The 20,520-nt window shown below is 40.8% G+C and overlaps 3 protein-coding genes across 3 annotated transcripts in view; 1 reads left to right on the forward strand and 2 right to left on the reverse strand.

Moving 5' to 3' along the window:
* The window catches only part of uts2r2 (urotensin-2 receptor 2), a 28,205-nt gene extending 17,992 nt beyond the window's left edge, over window positions 1-10,213 (reverse strand). Inside the window, exons 1-7 of the mRNA XM_044179360.1 lie at window positions 10,074-10,213; window positions 8,057-8,283; window positions 5,684-5,759; window positions 5,512-5,554; window positions 3,071-3,135; window positions 2,328-2,384; window positions 1,344-1,497 (exon numbers count right to left, since the gene is read on the reverse strand). Of these exons, the coding sequence (XP_044035295.1) occupies window positions 1,344-1,497; window positions 2,328-2,384; window positions 3,071-3,135; window positions 5,512-5,554; window positions 5,684-5,759; window positions 8,057-8,283; window positions 10,074-10,141 (690 nt within the window). The 5' untranslated portion in view covers window positions 10,142-10,213. The remainder of the gene's footprint in view (window positions 1-1,343; window positions 1,498-2,327; window positions 2,385-3,070; window positions 3,136-5,511; window positions 5,555-5,683; window positions 5,760-8,056; window positions 8,284-10,073) is intronic.
* Window positions 10,214-10,561: 348 nt separating this feature from the next.
* Window positions 10,562-15,963, forward strand: hexdc (hexosaminidase (glycosyl hydrolase family 20, catalytic domain) containing). Its single transcript, XM_044179337.1, has 12 exons — window positions 10,562-10,703; window positions 10,795-10,896; window positions 11,014-11,129; window positions 11,355-11,442; window positions 11,573-11,737; window positions 11,808-11,991; window positions 13,079-13,150; window positions 13,274-13,472; window positions 14,369-14,530; window positions 14,609-14,716; window positions 15,339-15,428; window positions 15,547-15,963. The coding sequence occupies exons 2-12, from the start codon at window positions 10,810-10,812 to the stop codon at window positions 15,716-15,718; spliced, it is 1,443 nt and encodes a 480-aa protein (XP_044035272.1). The 5' UTR covers window positions 10,562-10,703; window positions 10,795-10,809; the 3' UTR covers window positions 15,719-15,963.
* LOC122867918 (cytochrome b-245 chaperone 1 homolog) lies at window positions 15,884-20,497 on the reverse strand. Its single transcript, XM_044179372.1, has 6 exons — window positions 20,312-20,497; window positions 18,131-18,218; window positions 17,904-17,945; window positions 17,619-17,789; window positions 17,356-17,500; window positions 15,884-16,973 (listed from the first exon to the last, which is right to left on the reverse strand). The coding sequence occupies exons 2-6, from the start codon at window positions 18,216-18,218 to the stop codon at window positions 16,817-16,819; spliced, it is 603 nt and encodes a 200-aa protein (XP_044035307.1). The 5' UTR covers window positions 20,312-20,497; the 3' UTR covers window positions 15,884-16,816.
* Between the last annotated feature and the right edge of the window lie 23 nt (window positions 20,498-20,520).

Genomic DNA, 20,520 nt, shown 5'->3' on the forward strand with positions numbered 1-20,520 from the left:
AGAGACCAAAAAGCTGCACTCCATGAATATTTATAAAAAATGAACGATGTATGACGTGAACAGTTTACATAACAGAACAGAGGCAATTTAAGAAGCTGCCTTAAAGGGGAATACCACTTATTAAGAAATTATGTATGAATAACTATTTCTTAGTTCAGCAAGATCTAAAACAGCACAGTGTCTGAACTGATGGTTAAAGTGAGTGAGAGAACCAAAGGGGATTTTCTGGGCACAGGGGTTTAACTGACAGGACTTCCTATTTTCCAAAGATCAGTATTTAGCCAAACAATCTAAAATTAATTTGAAGATAACATTTTGAAGATGATCGAAATGCACTCATCCATTTACTGCTCCTATTCTGACGGGCGGAGGGAGTTTCTGACGCTGTTTGATGCTGCTGCAAGGTAGCAAAGTCACATCCTCCAGCTCTTTCCGCGCGATCCCAAGGTGTTCCCGTGCTGGATGGAATGTGGAATTCCTCTAGCAATTCGGGGTCTCCTCCCCATTTGGACATGCCTGGAAAACCTCCACAGGTAGGCATCCAGGAGGCATCCTGATCAGATGCCCAAACCACCTCAACCACCTTTCAGTGCAAAGGAGCATCGACTCTACTGCAAGCTTCCTCAGAATGTCTGAGGTCTTCACCCTTTTTCTCTTAATCTTGACTGGCACGTTGAAGTTGCTGTCGACAAGCAGCTTCAGAATCAGTCGAGACACAAAATCCATGGGGCTTTCAGGAGGCTATTTTCTACCTGTAGCTCTTTGCACATACCCTCTAGCATCGTAATTCGACAACCTCGTCTAAAGTATCCATTTGGTGCTCAGTTTCCTTGTGTGCCTTTTGAAGGGTGGAGAAGTGTTTTTCAATCCTTCCTCAGATTTCTTCATGTCTTCTAAAAGTGTGGTAACTTTTCTTAGTAACTCTTGCAGAGGTTTTGAGTGAATTCTGGACAGAACAACTACACCATTACAGCCTCCTCACCCTATATCTAAGGGTGAGCCCAGCCGCCCTCTGGAAACTAATTTTGGCAGCTACCGAAACCTCATGACCATAAGGGGAGGGTTGGAAGGTAGATCCATAGCATTGCTTTCAGGTTTAGCCAATCCATTCGAGATATCAAGATGATTGATGATGAGATAGCCATGTCATTTGGGATGCACCAATACCAATTTTTTGCTCCCAGTACCAATTCTAGAACTTAGACTCAGGATCACATCTAGCCAATACATTATCTGTTTGATGAAGTCACTATCACCCCCCATACAACCCAATGTGCCAGATTGGTACTTCTCTACAAGTTATCCAAGGTAGAAGGAGTTACGGCTCTGTTTTTGTGCGTTACCTTATCTATGTGTGGGTGCCAGTACTCGTCGTGTTGGGTCTTGGCTGCTGTGCTGTTGATTCTGGAGAAGAAGGTAGGCTTGGTGAGGTACATCAGAGTCGGGTCCAAACCAAACGTCTCAGCAATAACTGCCTGAATTCGCCCACGTACATCTCTAAGGGTAAAAAACAGACACAACATGTCAGATTACTTTGACTTTTACTGACTTTATTAGCTAAATGTTCTGGGATTCTGAACATTAATATAGCGGCAAACAACTATTTGCTATATATTGATATAGTGGACGTACTTTAACGGGCGCATTTGTACACAGCAGCTATTGTAGACCATTTCGTGGCTGCAGAGCCAGAATATTTCGGTGAATTAAGGGTTTATTTGATCAAACCAGAGGTGGTGATTGTTGGAACAGTGGAAAGACTAACAAAGACGGTTTTGGTGAGTTTTATTTTGTTTTGTTTGAATGAAGTGTGTTTTACGATGATCTGCGAGGTAAAATGACTGTTTTTCTCAATCTAGTCTGGTGTGCAGTAGCGCCCATTTGTTTTGGTCTGAGATGCTGGTGCTCTAGTGCGACATTTAGTGGCAGTGAATGTCGCTTACAGCTCCTTTAAGGAAGTATAATTTATGACCATGAAACAGTTAGCAAGCAACTGCTACCAACAAATAGTTCGAGACAATATTAAATATCTTTTCATTTGGGTGCTCATGATGTTTTTTGCTGTATTCAATAATCCAAGAGGTGTGCATATACATGATGGGCATAAAATCCATACATCCATTTGGTAGACTAACAACATCATTACACCCTATTGATCATTCAATACCTCTTCAAATATAAGAGAATGCTACCAAAGGCATTATAATAAGGAATTATGTTTGCTATTATTGTGTACCATCATTTGAGCATATGACACTTTTTGGAGCAAAACTCTAACAATGTGCAATAAATGCATGGCTGATTTTTAATTTAGGTTCCTTAGTTACCTGTAAAGCTGGAAATCCTCTTGTGTGAACACATCTCTGATCTGATCCCCAAAATACCTGCAGCCACATCCCGCCACACAATCACAGACAGACAGTTCGGGACGCAGACAAAGCCAATCAGAAACACATGAACAGACAGACACAAACACGAGCACAGACACAGCAGAGGGGGGAAAGAGAGGAGATGGGATCTGTTAGCATAAATTAACATTTCACAGCACGGCACAGTGCACCATTACCCAGACAGGTGTGCCTCCCATCCATTCAAACACAGCAGATAGTTAACGTCTGACTGCTTCCCATGAGGAAGTCCCCAGTGGGGGGTGAAGGGTGGGAAGCAGGGTGGGAGTGCTATCGTCATCACTTCCTGATTAAAATCACCCAGATGGTTACTGAGGATCCCGTGTCAGCCACCTGTCCAGTGGGGCGGGAGAGAGATGGGAGGAAACTGAGGGAGAAATTAATGAAGGGAGGTGGTATAAGGGTGGGAGGACGGCAGAGAGGGACAAATGATCCAAATAAAACTGGGGCTCTGCTGGCAGTGATTAATGAGGGTCGTATGAGTTGCTGGACCTGGAGAAGACAGCTCTCAAGGACTGGCATCAGTAAGACTGATGACTAACTCCATTTCTTGAGAATATATTTCTGCAAATGTTACATATTATACAGGATGTCATTCCTGCAGGCACAAAAATAGTGTAGACACACAGAAGAAAACATAAAGACAAGGTGTACTTTCCTACCTGTAGATGTTGACGAACTGTTTTCCCATTGACAATGCTCCAGAGTGCAGGTCCAGTATGGAAGCCTGCAAAAGAAACACAGGAATTAGTGCAAAAGACAAATCAGTTGGACAAATAAATACTGGCTGTTGACGCACACCAGTATCTACATGGCACAATCACTGTTTCAAGGTTTAGCACTGTTCCCTCTGTGGCCTGTTTGTGGCGCTCTCACTCTGCCCTTTACTTGTTATTGCTTGTCAACTCCTTTGGGGACACTGCTCTGTTTTTCACAAGCCAGAAAAGAAGTAATTTTCTCAGAAGTCCCCCTGTTGTTTCCCTCCCTCCACTTAAGTGCCTTAACACTCCATAAACAGTTCCTTTATTGGCTGAGTACCAGGCTGCTGGGGACGGGGAGCAAGAGGTAGGGCATGCCAGGGACATGCAGACGTCTCTGGACAAGAATCTGACTCCACGTTTTATCTGCCAGAGCAGCTGGAGCTCTGCTTATTGTGCCAGGCTGCCTTCTAGTGTCAAGAGAGGTTCATTACAGCGGGGAGTCTGAATAATGTGGAGCACACTGTGTGCTTCTAAAATGTTTATGTAGAGAATGGAGATATGCTAATGGGAACACTGTCATGGCAAAAGTCTTCACAAATAGTGAATTATCCAGTAATCTCACAACACTTTTGGATTACAGACAGAACATACTTTGTGTTTAAAGGACTGCGTCGGTGATTTTTTTTTATGTTGTTTTAAGTTGTGTATGATTTCAGTTCATTTTAGTCTGCTGTTAAAGGATAAGGCTGGTGGTATTCTATATTCTTCTTACTGTCAACAAATCCCATTAAAAAGACCAAAACCAACACTGTATGTATCTACTGACAAGTATTGTGTGTGTGAGAACAGCTGTTTCAGGAAAATCAAACAATATTTTTGTGATTCATTTGTTCTTTTTTTCTCCTTTCTTTGAAAAACGTCTTACAGAGCCCATGCCAAATACATTTATTTCTAACGATTATGAGACCTCATGTTAAAATTTGAATTATTCTACAGATTACATTAGAAGGCAACAGCAGACGGACATACTGTAGGACAACATGTAGAAGACAATATATGGGAATAAATTTCAGGGACCACATACAATTTTCTTAGCTGTAATACTGATCAAGAGACAATCTAAAATACTACACAGGCTGCATTCGAAACCATTATTGAGTGGCAAGCTGGGCTTTAACTCTCCTCAATGTATTCAATGTAATTCAGAAACTGGTACATAAGCTCACATGTTGTGATAATGTCCAAGGATACAGAAATTTTGAGAAGTGAAGGATGACGTGGTCACCTTGATACGACTTGGCATTATCTCCCCTCCAGTGTACATTAGCAGCTATGGTGGGCCGAGCGAAAAAAAACCAAAATGCAGAACCACTTGGAATACTTTTGTATCTAGCAAGAAAGATTATCCTTAAATTTTGGATTTCTTCAGTGGAAGATTGGTATAAAGAAAAAGAAACACCCTACATGACAATATCAACAGATTCATGAACGGAGTCACAGACGCCTCTGGGCTGGTTAAGTTAGTCAAGATCAAAAATGTGGTTCTGCATGTATTTCTGACTGGATACATTTTGATTGCTACAAAAAAAGATTCCCGTCTTCAGTAGGAACAGAGTGGCTTGGGGCAGAGCGCCACAGACAGGAGAGTTGAGACTAATTAAGATTCAAACAGCAATGGAGCTCTGTGGCACAGAGGAATAAGATACATCAGGCTTTGGATACACACAAAATACTTGTTAGTAGGATACATTCATTGTTGGGCTTGGTCTTTTAATGGGGTTTGTTGACAATAAGAAAAAAGAAATTGTCATGACTGTTTGAAAAGTTGGTGCATTCAAGGATGTTTCAACATGTGAGATTTGACAGTTGGCTACCCGGCCCTTTTTAAGCAAGAAATGACCAAATCAAATGATCCTTTTTATTCTTGTTTGTCATCTTGAGCTCATTTTCCACCAACACAGCTCATCAGTACATTGCCTTTCAAAAGATAACCAACAGTTATAGGATGTCAAGGTGTTCCTGAATGCACCACAGTGGAGACAACACACTACGAATAATACAACACAATGAAGCAGTAACTACTGTACACAAGAAAGTATATTTTCATTAAGTACTAAAATGAATGGAAACTAACGGCTGAAGGCCATTCTTAAATATATGTTGGGCTCTGGAAAATGCTCAGCAAAGATGTAAAAACATGCAAAACCACCAATTTGGGCCCTCACAAATTAAAGTAAGGAGAAAGTGAAATGACTCGCAAAGAGACAAACACTAGAAGAAACAAGTAGAGGGGAATGGTTTCTGATAAACACCCTTCAGTCAAGCAAACACAGTCCAGGTATGTATTAATCCCTGCCTTTCTGTTAAATTATTCCAACAATTTAATTTGGCGATATACTTACTCCTCCCTCTGACCCGGCCAACGCCAGGCCTCTCTCAGCCAGCCTGCGTGTCAGAGACAGACAGCATTACAAATGATTCACCTGCACTACAGAGATAGATGGCAGTGAGCGGAAAAGAAGAAGAGGAGGAGAAGGAGATGAGACACACTTTACTTTGTATGACAGTTTTTACCTCCGGAGGACCTGAGCTTCCTCCCTCGTCACCATGCTGTCTGTTACAGCACGGCCACACTTCTGAGGGGTGCATCCTGGGAGAGAGACATGCGAGAGAAAAGATTTGGAAAATAATAATAATAATGGTGCAGTATCCTCTGGTTTTGGAGGCTTTGGGCCCCATAGCAGAGAGAGAAAGTGGCTGGTAGAGAAACAAAGTGCAAGGTCAAGAGTTTATTGGAGTTCTGCTCATTAATGCCACAAAATTCAAGGCTTCGCTCCAACCTCCTGACGATTACAATTTATTGCTTGAAGCCTGAGCTTTCCGCTGTTTTCTTTAGACAGTGGAGATGCACCGTTTGAACTCCTGGCAGCCCACATGTTTAATAAGAAACATTTCCAATTTGTACTTTTCTTTCTGCCAAGGATAGTCTCAAAACTGTTTCAAATTTCACCGGAGATTAGGCAGACAGCTTTATCCAGTAAATTTGGAAGTTTCTGCATTAAAAGTGCTTTGATTCCAATAAGATAAATATTTGAATAGAATTATTTCCTTATTATTCATGTCCTAATTCTGTTTTATTTCCAGCACACTGGAATGAACTGTGAATCAATGCCAATTCTATTTGCAAACTTAAAATCCATCAGCCATCCAACCATGGCCTTCATGCACACCTTTACTCACTCTTAGAGCTGAACCGGTTAGTTGACTGAAAGGAAATGAACTATTTTGCAACCATTTTGATAATTGATGAATTGTAATAGTAATTTTTTAAGCAAAAATGCCAAACATTCTCTGGTTCTAGCTTCTCAGTTTTGAGGATTTATTGCTTTTTCGTCTTATATGAAAGTAAACTTAATATCTTCTGGTTTTGAACTGTTGGTTGGACAAAACAAAACATCTGAAGATGTCACCTTGGGCTTGGAGAAACTGTAATGGACATTTTTTTTTACTATTTTCTAGGACTTAACAGACTAAATGATTAAACAATAATTGAGAAAATATTTGGTGGCATGAATGATACTGAAAATAGCTTCTTGCAGTTATACTCACTCTCATTATCTTTGCCCAGTGCATTCAAGCGGTGATCAGTTTCAAAAAGTGTCTCAGTGATTTCAAACAACAGGAATCAGGCAAAAACATGCTGACTGCTAGTCAGGTTGGACACTCATAGGTAAAATTTTTCAGGTCAGGAAAAGACATTAAAAAAAAAAAAAAAACCTCATACAACCAAAGCAATAATCGAACCCGCTGTCTCCCTCCATATATTTGCAGCTTTCATTCATGCCAACTGATTGGCTGAATAAATGACTATCCAGTAAAACCTTTACATATGGCACCTGAGCAAATAGGAATTAAATGAGAGTCCCAACTGAACGTCTTTTCATTCTATGCTTCTGCACTGTCGGATATTAGAAGAGAGGCAGCAGAATTCTTTATTTAATGAATGAGGACACTGACGAGGAACATTTACATAAAGGATGTGCCTGAATTACAATATTCCATGTCTGAAAATGGTCCTGAGTTGGGATCATTTTGTCAAACTGTTATTTCCAAGGCCAAGAATTAACTTTCTTGATTCTTTTTACGAGTTTTTATTTTAGTTTAGTCTTAATTTTAGCCAAATTTGGGGGAAACTGCACTTTTGACTTTATATTCAAGCGTGCCTCACATCAACACATAGTGCCATCAGTGCTGCCTCTCTCCACTTGAACTCTGCTCACTGCTCTGAGCACAGTGACTTTACATGGGTATGAACACATCTCTATGTAGGAAGCTGCAGTGCGTATGAGATCTCTTGGCTTTTTATCCTTGTATTAAAGTGCACAAACAAACTGGTTGGTAGTTTCTGCCACACACTGGTCTCTTGGTTGCAACCATTATTTCAGTTGGTCTACCGATCAAATGTGATCATTCCTAGATTACAAATACAGTAATATTATGGTCACGTAGGCTTGTGCTATATTGCCATCTAGTGAATTACTTCCATACTGTTTCACACTGTTTCAGGAATCAAGAGATTTTTTTTTTTAATTGAGTTTTCATAACATTGATTGAAAGAATTACATTACTTAGCAAATCAGACCATTAAGTCTACTTTAAGTTCCAGTTTTACTGTTTGTTATAATGCTAATAGGAATTCACAGAACTTCAGTATGATGGCGTGTAAGAGAACAGTGTTTTCCAACTTCTAAAACGTTGTGATTGACTCACTCTTATCATGTAAAACTACTTAAAGACAGAGCAGAATCTAACACCAGGATCATGCCACCAGATTAGCAAGGTATTTATCAGGTAGGCTTGGCTTTAACCCGCCCCAGTCATGTTTACACAGCAGAGAGGTGCCAGCTGATTGCCTCACACAGTACAGTGCAAGGACCAGAGTCTCACCTGGATAGCGTTTGTAGTTCTTGTAGTCTTCAGAGCACTGGACGGTGTAGACTCTGGGCTGGGCAGAGACCAGCTCGCCCTGGCTGACCAGTGTTTCTGTGATGTCACTGTCCAGAAAGCTCATGTACAGCCACATAGCCGCACCGCACACAGACAGAGCGACCAGCAGCAAGGCCACAGGCCCTCGGGACCCCCTCCATGCAGATCCCTGCCGCAGCGCATTACCTCTGACCGAGACAGAAAAAAGGTCCAGATGATCAACTGAATTTGACCAATTGTTGCAATGTTGTCCATTCCACACTCTTAACTAAAATGAAGAACTGGTGAAGACATTACTTACTATTCCTATTCTCATTTCTAAACATTCTTCTAACACTTTCAACCAGGGGCACTTGAACACCAATGGGATACTTCTGCATGTGGAAAGATTGTGGAGTGGCTCAACTAATTTGAAAAAAATAGAAATTGTGATTTGATGATGCAAAAAATATATTCCTATATTTGTGCTTAGGATGGAAATTAAACACCCAAATAAGATTACAAATTGGTGTGATGCTGATCTTTAGTAAATTTACTGTCAGAACAATAAACTACCAGCTATGAGAGGCCAAATGCACAGTACACACCTCCAACAAACCCGAGTCAGTTGTAAAAACGAGTTGTCTTTGAAAGTTCATTAAAACTAGTTAGCAAGCTAGCAGAAATAATTAGCTAAAAGTAATGGATAAACAGTTAAAATAGCTAGCTTAAAGTAATGGAAAACATCTGGAAAATAACCGGTGGGGTTGACAAAGGTACTTGAGCTCAAGAACCACATGCTCTAAATAATTAGCAAACCCCAAAATATCATGTTTAATAGGCACTTTTAATTGAAAGGTTTGCAAGCATATAAAATAAATGACTTGTCTTCATTCTGCCAAACAGAATATCCCGCTGCCAGAGTAACAAGTGCAAAACTACAAGACTAAATGTACTCAGCTTTCACTTCAACTAAGATCAAGGCTAAAGGCTCAAAAAGTAGTCTACCACATGACTGGAAAAGACGGGGCGATGGCGCCTCCATACTGTGTGACCTATTTCATTATAAAGAGGGGAAAAACCCTGATGGCGCACGTGATGATGTTTTCTGCTCGGGCAGGTTATACAGAACATGTATTAGAATATTCATACTTAACCTCACTGAAGGCACAAAGTGGACTATTCAGGTGTTCTTTAACTGAAAGTGGGGTGAAAAGGGCATCATGCTGTGGTATGCAACCACCCCAACCCCCTGATATGAGATCACCACTATGAGGCTGCAACTAACAGTTACTTTCATTAGCGATTAATCTGAACAATCGTTTGTTAATTGATTAAAGCAATAGACTGAAGTTAGTAGTACCACCAACCTCATTAACATACAGACACAGAAATAAAGAAAGAAATAAAAGCAGAAATGTAGGAAGAAATTAATAAATGTAAATGTAGACATTTTTTTTAACAAACTGAAGACATTTATCTATTTAATTACCAACATTTATTTACTTGTTCATTTATTTATGCAATTAACTATTTTTTAGATTAATTTTGGCTATTTATTTCAGCATTTATATATTTATTTATCTATCAACAATCACATTTATTTATTATTCATTTATTTATTCATTCATATATTCATTTTTTTTTTACGGTTACGTCAATTTTCGTCCTCCTTAACACTAACAGGACAATGTGATAAAGTGGTACTTAAAAGCTAGGTAACGTTACACTATCAACTCCAAGTCATAACCACGATATGGTAAACAAAAACGCAAATTAAGCATTAGCATGTATGCACTCTCTTCTCTTTGAAGACTACATTTACATCCATAATTCTAGTATCCGTTTGACACTAACGTTCCTACCATGATTTTAGCTAGGTCCTAGCTAAAGTGTCCACCTCGTTCTGCATGGTGACAGTTCCTGACTGTCACACGCCCTCCCTTCTCCCTGTTCAGCTTCACACAAAGCAGGACACACTAATGTTTAATTCACTTACCTTTTAATTTTCTTCTCTATTTCAGTGGCATTCGAACCCTGCGCATTTCTCAGTCGCACTAGCGCCATTTCGACACAAAACGTCCACTATGTAGCATTTACAGAATACCGTCATACACGGTTATTCTTGCCTTGACTAACCATGGTGTACACCCCGCCAACAGCTTGCACCAACCCGTCCCTGCTTGAAACACCACCTGAATCCCTCTCCACTTCCTGGTGGACTCGTATCCGCCAACCCATTGGCTCTCCGGAAGGGAAAGCAGCTTTTTTATTGGACCACGTCCACGTCCAATTGAGTTCGACTACAACGCACAGCTGCAAAAACAGGAAAATAGGCTACAATAGAGCTATGTCCCGATCCTGCTATTTGCTACTCTGTCCTAAGCGTCACAAACGTTGAACTTTTACATCATGTAGCATGCATTCTTCCATCCATTGCTCTGCCCGCCCGCTGAGACTAAATTAATCGATTACCTACACTGCGTATTTGCATTGAAACGACGGGAAGCGGTAGACAGAGGCGTTTCTTGTGCAGAAAAAGTGATCTGCCTCACAACAACATCCTCCTCGCAGTGTCAGCCATCTCTAGCATCCCATCTCTGGTACTTGCTTGGTCTCTACTGTCCTGGTGAGTCAAATAAATGAACTCATGTTCATTCACAAAAATAAACACACCCTTAATTACTGTTCTTAATGTGAAGCTCTATTCATCCCTGCAGTCTGTAACAGGCAGAATGGCGTGTCCACCTTGGCCTAAAGGAAAGAAACTGGTTCACCTGGATCTGAAAGGTGCCCCCCCCAGGCTAGAATACCTTCACAAGGTAAGAAGCACAGCAGCTTCCTCTGTGATCTGCTGCAGCGCATATTTACACCTCTGTCACTGTTTAAATATGGTTAGTCGTGTTTGCTGTCCACTAATGTGTGTTTCATCTCTTCAGCTGATCGAGCTGTTCTCTCAGCTGGGAGTCGATGGCCTGCTGGTGGAGTACGAGGACATGTTTCCTTATGAGGGGGAGCTGAAGCTGCTGCAGGCCACAGCACAGCCTGCTTACAGGTGCAGTTTGGGACGTAAACAGCGGACACTGATTATTCCGTTCCTGATTTATGGGCCGGGTGCGATTGTTTTTTATCTGCCTTATCATGCTGTGAGATCCTGTAATAAAATCATAACCCTTTCTCTGTGGGATAGAGATGAAACTTTATGTGCAAGTCTGGTGTGCCGTAAAAACGCTTTGGTTCAGTAAGTTCAATGTCTGTTTACTGCATGCTCTGTTTGCAGCCGAGAAGAGGTACTATCTATGCAGGAATTTGCCAAATCTAAGGGCATGGAGATCATCCCACTGGTGCAGACATTTGGTCACATGGAGGTGAGTCAAACATCCTGCAATCCTGTTTATAACTGTTTGTAATGGCTGCAAATGCCCAATTTTCAGATGCTGCATTGGCGTTTGCCACAATTTTAACTGTCTCAATGACCCGCTGCCGTCCCTTTCATAGTTTGTGTTGAAGCATCGGCCCATGTGGAGCCTGAGAGAGGTGCCATATTGCGTGGGTACCCTGAATCCCCACAAAGAGGAGGGGGTGAGGCTGGTGATGGAGATGCTGAGGCAGGTGGTGAAGATGCATCCGGGCCTAAACACACTGCACATTGGAGCAGATGAGGTAAAGACTAGTCTTTTGTTAGTACTTATGGTAGAAAGTGTCACCAATTCTCTCATGTCAATTCCTCAAGGTGTACATCCTCGGCGAGGGGGAGGAGTCCAAACTGTGGCTGGCCTCACCTGGACGCACAGTGGAGCAGCTTTTTCTGAGTCATGTGACCAAAGTGGCCAAGGCCATCAAGGAGGCGTGGCCTCACATGACCATCATAATGTGGGATGATATGATGAGAAGCATGAGCGAGGACACACTGAAAGGTGAGGAAGAAATAGAGTGTAAGAGTAGAGTTACTCGAAGGACGGAGGCATTGTTGCTGTTTGAAACTTTCAGATTTACTTTAAAACCGTCACCAGGAGCAGGTAAAGGCGGCAGGAAACAATAGCTAACAAAGTCAGTTCTCATGTAATGAGGTAGCTCACCGAGAAACTGCATGAAAGAAGCATTTTGATACCATTTATGACTTGATGCAGAATTACATGTGTGTGCAGTATAGACAGGTACTTTTATTACATTTTATTCTTTGAAGTCTTTATACTTCTACTCAACTTCTACTCAACTATGGGAAAACGTCCTGTTTACTCCACTACATTTATCTGACACATGTAGTTACTAGTTACTTACAAATTAGGATTTTCCTTACAAAACATAATCAAATAAAATATGAATATAAAATATGCATTGTTACAGATTAAGCTACCAAACACTATCTAAAATAGAATTTTTGATCAAATTGAATTACTTTCACTTCAACCAACTACACCAATAAAATGCTACTTTGTACATTACTGCATCAGTAAGAAATATCTAGTAATAAAATATATAACAGTATATAACTTACTGGGGCCATTTTTCTGCATTGAGCACCCCTACTTTTGATACTTTAAGTGCATTTAACTAATAACACCCACATGTTTGTACTTGCAGTAGCAGTTTCAGTCCAGGACTTTTACATGTAATGAAATATTTTGTGTGTGATATTGCCGCTTTTACTTAATTATTAGGAATCTAAATACTTCCTTCACCACTGAGTGTAGATGGATGGATAGTAACGGTAATGGAGGCCACAATAATAATAACAACAACAACAACAACAACAATAATAATAGTAACAACAGCAATACACTCCAATATTGGATTCATTTTTACAGACAAAGGATATTAGAAAGACAAATAAATCTGATTGACAAGAGCTGTGACACTGTTTACAAAAAAAGGTTCGTAAACTTTTGAAGTAAAAGGCCTGGACTGGCCGTCCACCTCAAGGTGTAATTGTCAGTCTTTCAGTCTTTTCTTGATTTGACCATTTTCATTAGTCTGTTTTTTCTTTCGTTATCCATCTGACAGATAGCGGTCTAGTGGGACTCGTCCAGCCCATGTTGTGGGACTACACCCCTAATCTGGATGTGGACAAAACTGGTAGGAACTGTATACTATGGAAATTAGTACGCAAACATTGGGCTCTTATACATTATCAAACAGTCTTCAACATGCGCAGAGGTTTGCTAGTAGTGATGTATATTCTCTATATGTGTTGTCCAGTGTCTCTGCTGGAGAAGTACTGCAGGGCTGGCATGTCAGATCTGTGGGCGGCCAGCTCCTTTAAAGGCTCCACCAGTGTTTACACCTGTGTGCCCAGCACACAGAGACATGTGGATAATCATTTGCAGTGGCTGAAGGTGGCTGCTTCTTTATCTGCTGGTGTAAAGCTACAGGGCATCGCCATCACTGGCTGGCAAAGGTAAATATTAAGAGGAATCTCTCATTTTCTACTTTGTTGGTGCTACTATGGAGGTGGTGGAAGCCTAGAGGGTAGATGAATAGGCTTATGATTGGATGACTATTAGTTTGAATCCAGGACTATGTACGTGGTTGGTAGAAATGAATGTGTAATGCTTTCTGTTGAGTATAAACCATGGATATCTTGGACAAAGTGGGAGATTCCTTTTGTACATCTGTGCAGTGGTGGAAAGTAACTAAGTACATTTACTCAAGAACTGAACTGAAGTACAATTTTGAGGTACTTGTACTTTACTTGAGTATTTCCATTTTCTACTACTTTATACTTCTACTCCATTCCAATTCAGAGGGAAGTATTGTACTTTTTACTCCACTACATTTTTTTGACAGCTTTTGTTACTTCCAGGTTCAGATTAATAATACAAAATGTAATCAAATATATCAAATTGAAAGCAAATAAATTAAAATTATTAATATATACATCAATAATCATAATCTAATAATATCATATACATTATTCTGAAATGAAGCTATTCTGCAAAATGAGTACTTTTATTTTTGCTACTTTAAGTATATTTTGATGCTAATACTTTTGTACTTTAACTTGAATACACAGTGGTATTGCTAATTTTACTGAAGTAAAAGATCTGACTACTTCTTCCACCTCTGCATCTCTGTACTGTAGGAATGTGAAGCACAGGGGTCACAACACATACCAGTATTTATGTATAATAAAGCTGCCCTTTGGTGGCTCCATCACTTGAATTTGTTAGGGTCTGAAGGACTTCAGCCAGAAATCACGTGCTGTTACATCAGAAACCTGAGTTTTTCCAACATTATGTCCATATGCAATTAACACATAGCTTTTCACATGGTCCATTATTTTCCCACTGTCAGATATGACCACCTGTCGGTGCTGTGTGAGCTGATGTCTGTGGCTCTTCCATCACTAGCGGCCTGTCTCCAGACACTCATCCATGGCCAGTTGAGTGCTGAGGCTCAAAGCAAAGTAACTGAGAGACTGGGTATTTCCTCGGTGGAGGTGGAGGCAATGGGCAGGTAAGGTCTGGCACTGTTTTATGAACTACACTGCACGTATCTTCAAGTTAACAGCATTTTGTTCCATGTGGCCTTCAGGACTTCCGCAGGTGACTCGCTGTTCCCAGGAAGGAGGCTGGCTGAGTTAACTGTGGAGCTCAATTCACTGTTGAACTCAGAGGACATACGATTGTTTGAAAACGACATGTGAGTTATGGGCTGTGATCACAAGATTTCATTTCCAATGTTTTATCTACCTTAGAAAGAATAGTTTGACATTCAAACTATGCTTATTCGCTTTCTTGGCGAGAGTTAAGTGAGAAGACTGATACCACTCTCATGTCTGTACACTAAAGATAACAGCCAGCAGCGAGTTAGCTTAGCTTAGCAAAAGTCTCATTATACAGTAAGTTAGTTACTTTTTAAGCTGCAACAATTTATAGAACAAGAAATAGTCCAGCACATAACCCCGTAACACCACGAAGTTGTCATTTTTACATTAATTTTTTTGTGCAGATTAAACAAACGAGATATAACGTGTTAATTAATGAGCTTTAGAAGTGATGGTAGACAGATTTTGTTACCTTTGGACAGAGCCAGGCTAGCTGCTTCCACTCTTTGTGCTAAGCTAAGCTAACCAGATGTTGGCTGTAGCTTCATATTTAGCGTACAGCTATGAAAGTGGTATCGATCTTCTCATCTAACTCTCAGTAAGAAAGCGAATAAGCTTATTTCCCAAAATGTCTAACTATTCTTTTAACCTTTGCAGAAATAGACAAACATTTTACTTGTGTATATAAATAACAGCTGTATGCCTGTTCTTCTGTAGGTTTGTAAGAGGATGGTTCAGCCCCTACCACCGACGGAAGAAGATGGTAACCCCTCTCATCACCATGCAGATTCACAGCCAAGCATCAACGTGAGGATCATTTGTTATATTACAGCTAAACTCTCTGCACACTGCCTTGCTTTCTGAAAATGTGTTAAGGACTCTGTTTAGCCTTTAACAAAAACCCCATTTGATCTCGTCTCCTCAGGTATTTGACTACATTACAACAGAAGGTGGAGGCCATTAGAGAAGAGATGGTGCGCCTTTATCCAAATTCAACAGCCCAGGAGTGGATAGAGGAACACGTCAGCCCAGTAATGGCTCCTTTACAGAAGATAACAGAGGATATCAGAGCCTGTGTGAAGGAGATGGTGCCATAGAATATTTTGCCAGCTCAGAATCAAACTTGCTTCTTTGTTTAATTCCGAAACTAAACTCTTAATTTTTTGCGTGATTTTATGTGTAAATTTGCGCTTACCCAAGAGCAAAGTGGTGTATGTAAATTGCACTAATTATGGCAAAGAAAGGAAATATTAAAAGAGGACTTTGGGTTTATAAAAACAACTTTATATAATTCCTCCAAATGTATCAAAGTAAACAAAGACAATAAAATCAACCAACAAAACAATCTTCTCATTTTCTTTCGAGCAGAGCAGAACTCACCGACATTCACTGTGAGCCATTACACAGCCTTGATTCCATACACTTTTCGGGAAAAAAATAGTTTGACCAAAGTGTTTGCCTGAGATTCAGTCTTTGGTTCACAAATAGTACAGAAATGTTAAAAGACAGAAAAGCAATAGGCCAAAGAATTTTACACATAATTCACTCCTGATTGAGCCATGAAAACCCCTCATGCTTAATTACAGTTTGCACATGCATTCATCCGGATTGCGGACTGGGTATGAATAAACATGCAAAAGGTGATTATCATCTGGGTGGTCCAGAAAACTGTGGGCAAAGAACTTTCCATTGACTCACACACATAAACACTTATTAGAGTTCAGCAGAAAGGCACGGAAAATCTGTAATCTGGAGTGTATTCTCAAATAGTAATTAAATCAAAAAAGCTAAGGCATAATATTCATTTACAGAGAGCTACACTTACAGTACAATGTCAGATAAAGTCTCCTTTTCCATATTTCCTGGAACTGTTTTAAAAGACTTTGACTAAACTATGAAACATTTGCTTGACAAAACATTTAATTGGATGATTTTTCCCATCCCAGTTCACATGGAAATTATATACAAAATGTTTTACTTTATCCTCTCTAGGCTATAGACATAAAAAAAAATACAAGGAAGGAGGTCTGTGAGGACACTGAAAAAGGCTATATGGTGGTATATGCACATGCTAACAGTATAACATGTAATAAGGGCATCACTAAAACTGCACCCTTTGTAATGCCTTAGCAATGCCATAATGCCCCTAATTCAATCCACCCAAAGTTGCAGCAAGGTTGCAAGACACAGAGAGATCAGAGTTTGTCTGCTTCATCATCCGAATCACTGCTGTTGTCCAAAGAATCTTCCTCCCCCTCTCCATACTCTGCCTCTTCCTCCTGCTGCCTGCGTTGCTGCAGCTCCTCCAGCCCCAGGAAGCGCTTCAGCAATGCAGCCACTGCCTCCACATCACTGACAGGTACCAGACGGAACAAAAGGAGATCAGGGATATACTGTGTTATCTTGTGTTAGTTCTACCAAGCATATTTGTTTTGCTTTTTTTCCCCCCAACTATTGGCTGGCTTTAATAATCAGACAATAAGAAGACCATGAATCTAGGTTTAAGAAAACAGCTGAAATTCATGATAACATCTCTGGGCAAAATACATTCATGACTGTTCACAATACAATCTTACATACACACATACATAGACAGGCAATTACAAAATGCAAACACATTTAATTAATATTGCTGAAAAAATTCAGGACTGAAATATCAAAGAGGATGTGATATAACTCAAATCTTAAGGATTGTAACTCTGATGTGCTGGAACTGTCAGCAGCAGATACGTACCTGCGTCCCCCCATTGTGGCACTCTGAGTCAGGGGGTAGGAGAAGCCTGCAGCCAGCCTCAGCATCAGCAAGTAGCCCTTACCCAAATAGCGAACCCTCTCTTCCTGGATGCAGACGTCACACAGCTGTGTCAGATCCAACACAACTGAGAAAGAGAAAGGGAAAGAAAAAATAAATATTAAACTTAAAATCTAATATTCTGCACTCTCAAACAAACAGTGGAGGCTACTGTACTGAGTAGCCCACTCTGTGGTGTTACTGACCTTTCTCTTGCCCCTTCCTCCATAACGTCAGGACTAAAGCGTACAAGCTAACACTTTTGAGCTCAATCAGGTTCTTGGTTTTGTCAAACACAGCCTCCTCCCATTCCTCCATGTTCTGCATGGCTACAAACAGACAGCCGGTCACGTAGAAAAGCTTCCACAAGATGCTGTCTGTGTGATCCACACAACACATAAAATAAAAAGAACGGAAAGCGGCATGAGTTGCAGTGAGCATGTCGAAAGTTGCTAATTGATTAACAGATTATGTAAATTCAGTTTGTGTACCTGAGCTGTAGTATGCAGCTGCCAACCCAACAGATGCTATACCTGCAATTCAAATGAGATGCTTCTTATTTTGGGGGCAATACAGGGAGAGGGCAGAGGATATTTTTAATTACAGAGTTTGAACGTACTGAGGGGATAGTGGATAGCTTAGTCTGGGATATTTATTTCATATTTCAATGTAGAAATTGTATGAACATTTGCACACACACACACACACACACACTTACCGACAAGAAGAGACCAGGAACGAATGCCAGGGGATCTCTTCAGGTGGAGCAGGGTGAAGCTCTGCTCCTCTACTGTCATGTATCCCATCTGAAGAGAGGCAAGAATATGAATCTAGTACTTCAGTTATACTAAAAGCCTATTTTAGATGACAATAATGCCCCTACCTTAAAGGGCTAGTTCACCCAAATCACAAAATATACAGTGCACTCCACCAATCAGGCCTGTATGGTAGAGGGGCCAGATGGAAGCCACTCCTCAGTAAAAGGCACATGACAGCCCGCCTGGAGTTTGCCAAAAGGCACCCGAAGGACTCTCAGACCATGAGAAACAAAATTCTCTGGTCTGATGAAACAAAGATCGAATTCTTTGGCCTGAATGGCAAGCGTCATGTCTGGAGGAAACCAGACACCGCTCATCACCTGGCCAATACCATCCCTACAGTGAAGCATGGCGGTGGCAGCATCATGCTGTGGGATGTTTTTCAGCGACAGGAACTGGGAGACCAGTCAGGATCGAGGGAAAGATGGATGCAGCAATGTACAGAGACATCCTTGATGAAAACCGGCTCCAGAGCGCTCTGGACCTCAGACTGGGGCGAAGGTTCATCTTCCAACAGGACAACGACCCTAAGCACACAGCCAAGATGACACAGGAGTGGCTACGGGACTCTGTGAACGTCCCTGAGCGGCCCAGCCAGAGCCCAGACTTGAACCCGACTGAACATCTCTGGAGAGATCTGAAACTGGCCGTGCACCGACGCTCCCCATCCAACCTGATGGAGCTTGAGAGGTCCTGCAAAGAAGAATGGGTGACACTGCCCAAAAATAGGTGTGCCGAGCTTGTAGCATCATACTCAAAAAGACTTGAGGCTGTAATTGGTGACAAAGGTGCTTCAACAAAGTATTGAGCAAAGGTTGTGAATACTTATGTACATGTGAATACTTGCACTGTATGTCCTTACTTGTCCCTAGTGGTATCTAGCCATGCAGACAGTTTTGGTTTTATGCACCCAGGTTATGAGATATGCATCTCTGAGATTTAAGCTGCCACCCCAATACAGTGAAGACTAATGGAACTTTGTTTGTGCTGATCAAAGTACTGAAAAGTATGTTTAAATAATCATCAGTAACATGTCTTCCTAAGGCGGGACTACCAACCGTGCAAAACATGGGCAACTTTCCAGGGGCCCTAAAAGCTCCAGGCTTAAAGTGTATTAACAAGTTTGTGCTATTTCAATAGGCCTTTTCCACAGCAGACATTTTGACTTGTTATAGAAGCAAAAGCACAGGGGTTTCTAATAACACTAACTGCTTTATTACCTAAGGCCCCATCCTGAAGAGGCATTTCAAGACAAGTCTTCTGTAAAAAAAAAGGCCAAGGCTAATATGCACCATTAAATCAAAATAAATGGCATAATCATTGCCTTAATGTGCGTTCTGTTTCATTACCAGTGAGTCTTGAGGAGACACTTCAAGACAGAGCCTCACTGTGTCTAAATCTAGTTTTAAGATCTTCGTTTTGAGCTTGTATGTTGCGTATTTCTAAATGAATGAGTTTAAAAATTGTATACAATGCACACACAGTGGGAGTAACAGGGGGTCAATAGGGGTCCATCCCTAAGTTTTCCTTCAGCTCCCTAGTGGGTTAATCCAGCCATGGTCTGTCCAGAAACAATGTCCAGGTTACTCAGGATAATCCAGATATGTTCCTGACAACAGCAATATTTATTGGAACAATTTTCTACCTGAAGAAATGGTCCCCCAAAACTGAAATCTGTTGACCGTATGTTCTGAGGATTATCCAGAGTAACCAGGACATTGTTACTGGAGATACACATTGCTGTTTTGACATTTTACAGTCCTTTGAGCAGCACAAATGAAAGTCCATTCACCTCCATTGTATTTAGGTGAGGGCAGAAAGAGGTGGATATCTCAATACCTCAGCACATAAAACCGCTAACCACTATCTGCCTGGCTTCATATCACAAGAGGCAAGAGAGAAAAATATATTGTGTTTTGGGTGAACTGACCCTTTAATTCGATCTGAAAACCCAACACGACAAGAAAGATGCTCGTGATCACATGATAGTGATTGGATGTGATGGATAAGAACTGGCCACACATCAGTCTTACCATAACTATAAAAAAGATACCTACTATAAGACATTTTGTATCACTTACCTTAAACTCTTATTTCTTTCTTTCTTTCTTTCTGTTTCCGCCTTGCAGATTTACCAAAAGAGCACTCATACGAGGAAAAACGTGCACTGAATTATGAGGAAGTTCTTTTCATGTTATTGCAACAACTGTCCTGCATGGTGACACTTCCTTCCTTCTTGGGTCCGCTTGTTCTGATTGGACGGGTTCACTTTCACGCAGCCTTCAAAATA

The sequence above is a fragment of the Siniperca chuatsi genome, linkage group LG20 (genome assembly GCF_020085105.1).
Source record: "Siniperca chuatsi isolate FFG_IHB_CAS linkage group LG20, ASM2008510v1, whole genome shotgun sequence".
In the NCBI taxonomy this organism is placed as follows: domain Eukaryota; kingdom Metazoa; phylum Chordata; class Actinopteri; order Centrarchiformes; family Sinipercidae; genus Siniperca; species Siniperca chuatsi.

Bases quoted from the DNA above. Each gene is read 5' to 3' on its own strand.
- hexdc (XM_044179337.1), top strand. From the start codon at position 10,810: ATGGCGTGTCCACCTTGGCCTAAAGGAAAGAAACTGGTTCACCTGGAT. The intron at 10,897-11,013 runs GTAAGAAGCACA...TCATCTCTTCAG, and splicing joins GGCTAGAATACCTTCACAAG to CTGATCGAGCTGTTCTCTCA. The intron at 14,531-14,608 runs GTAAGGTCTGGC...TGTGGCCTTCAG, and splicing joins GAGGTGGAGGCAATGGGCAG to GACTTCCGCAGGTGACTCGC.
- LOC122867918 (XM_044179372.1), bottom strand. From the start codon at position 18,218: ATGGGATACATGACAGTAGAGGAGCAGAGCTTCACCCTGCTCCACCTG. The intron at 17,790-17,903 runs GTACACAAACTG...TGGATCACACAG, and splicing joins AGCTGCATACTACAGCTCAG to ACAGCATCTTGTGGAAGCTT. The intron at 17,501-17,618 runs GTCAGTAACACC...TCTCTTTCTCAG, and splicing joins GAGGAAGGGGCAAGAGAAAG to TTGTGTTGGATCTGACACAG.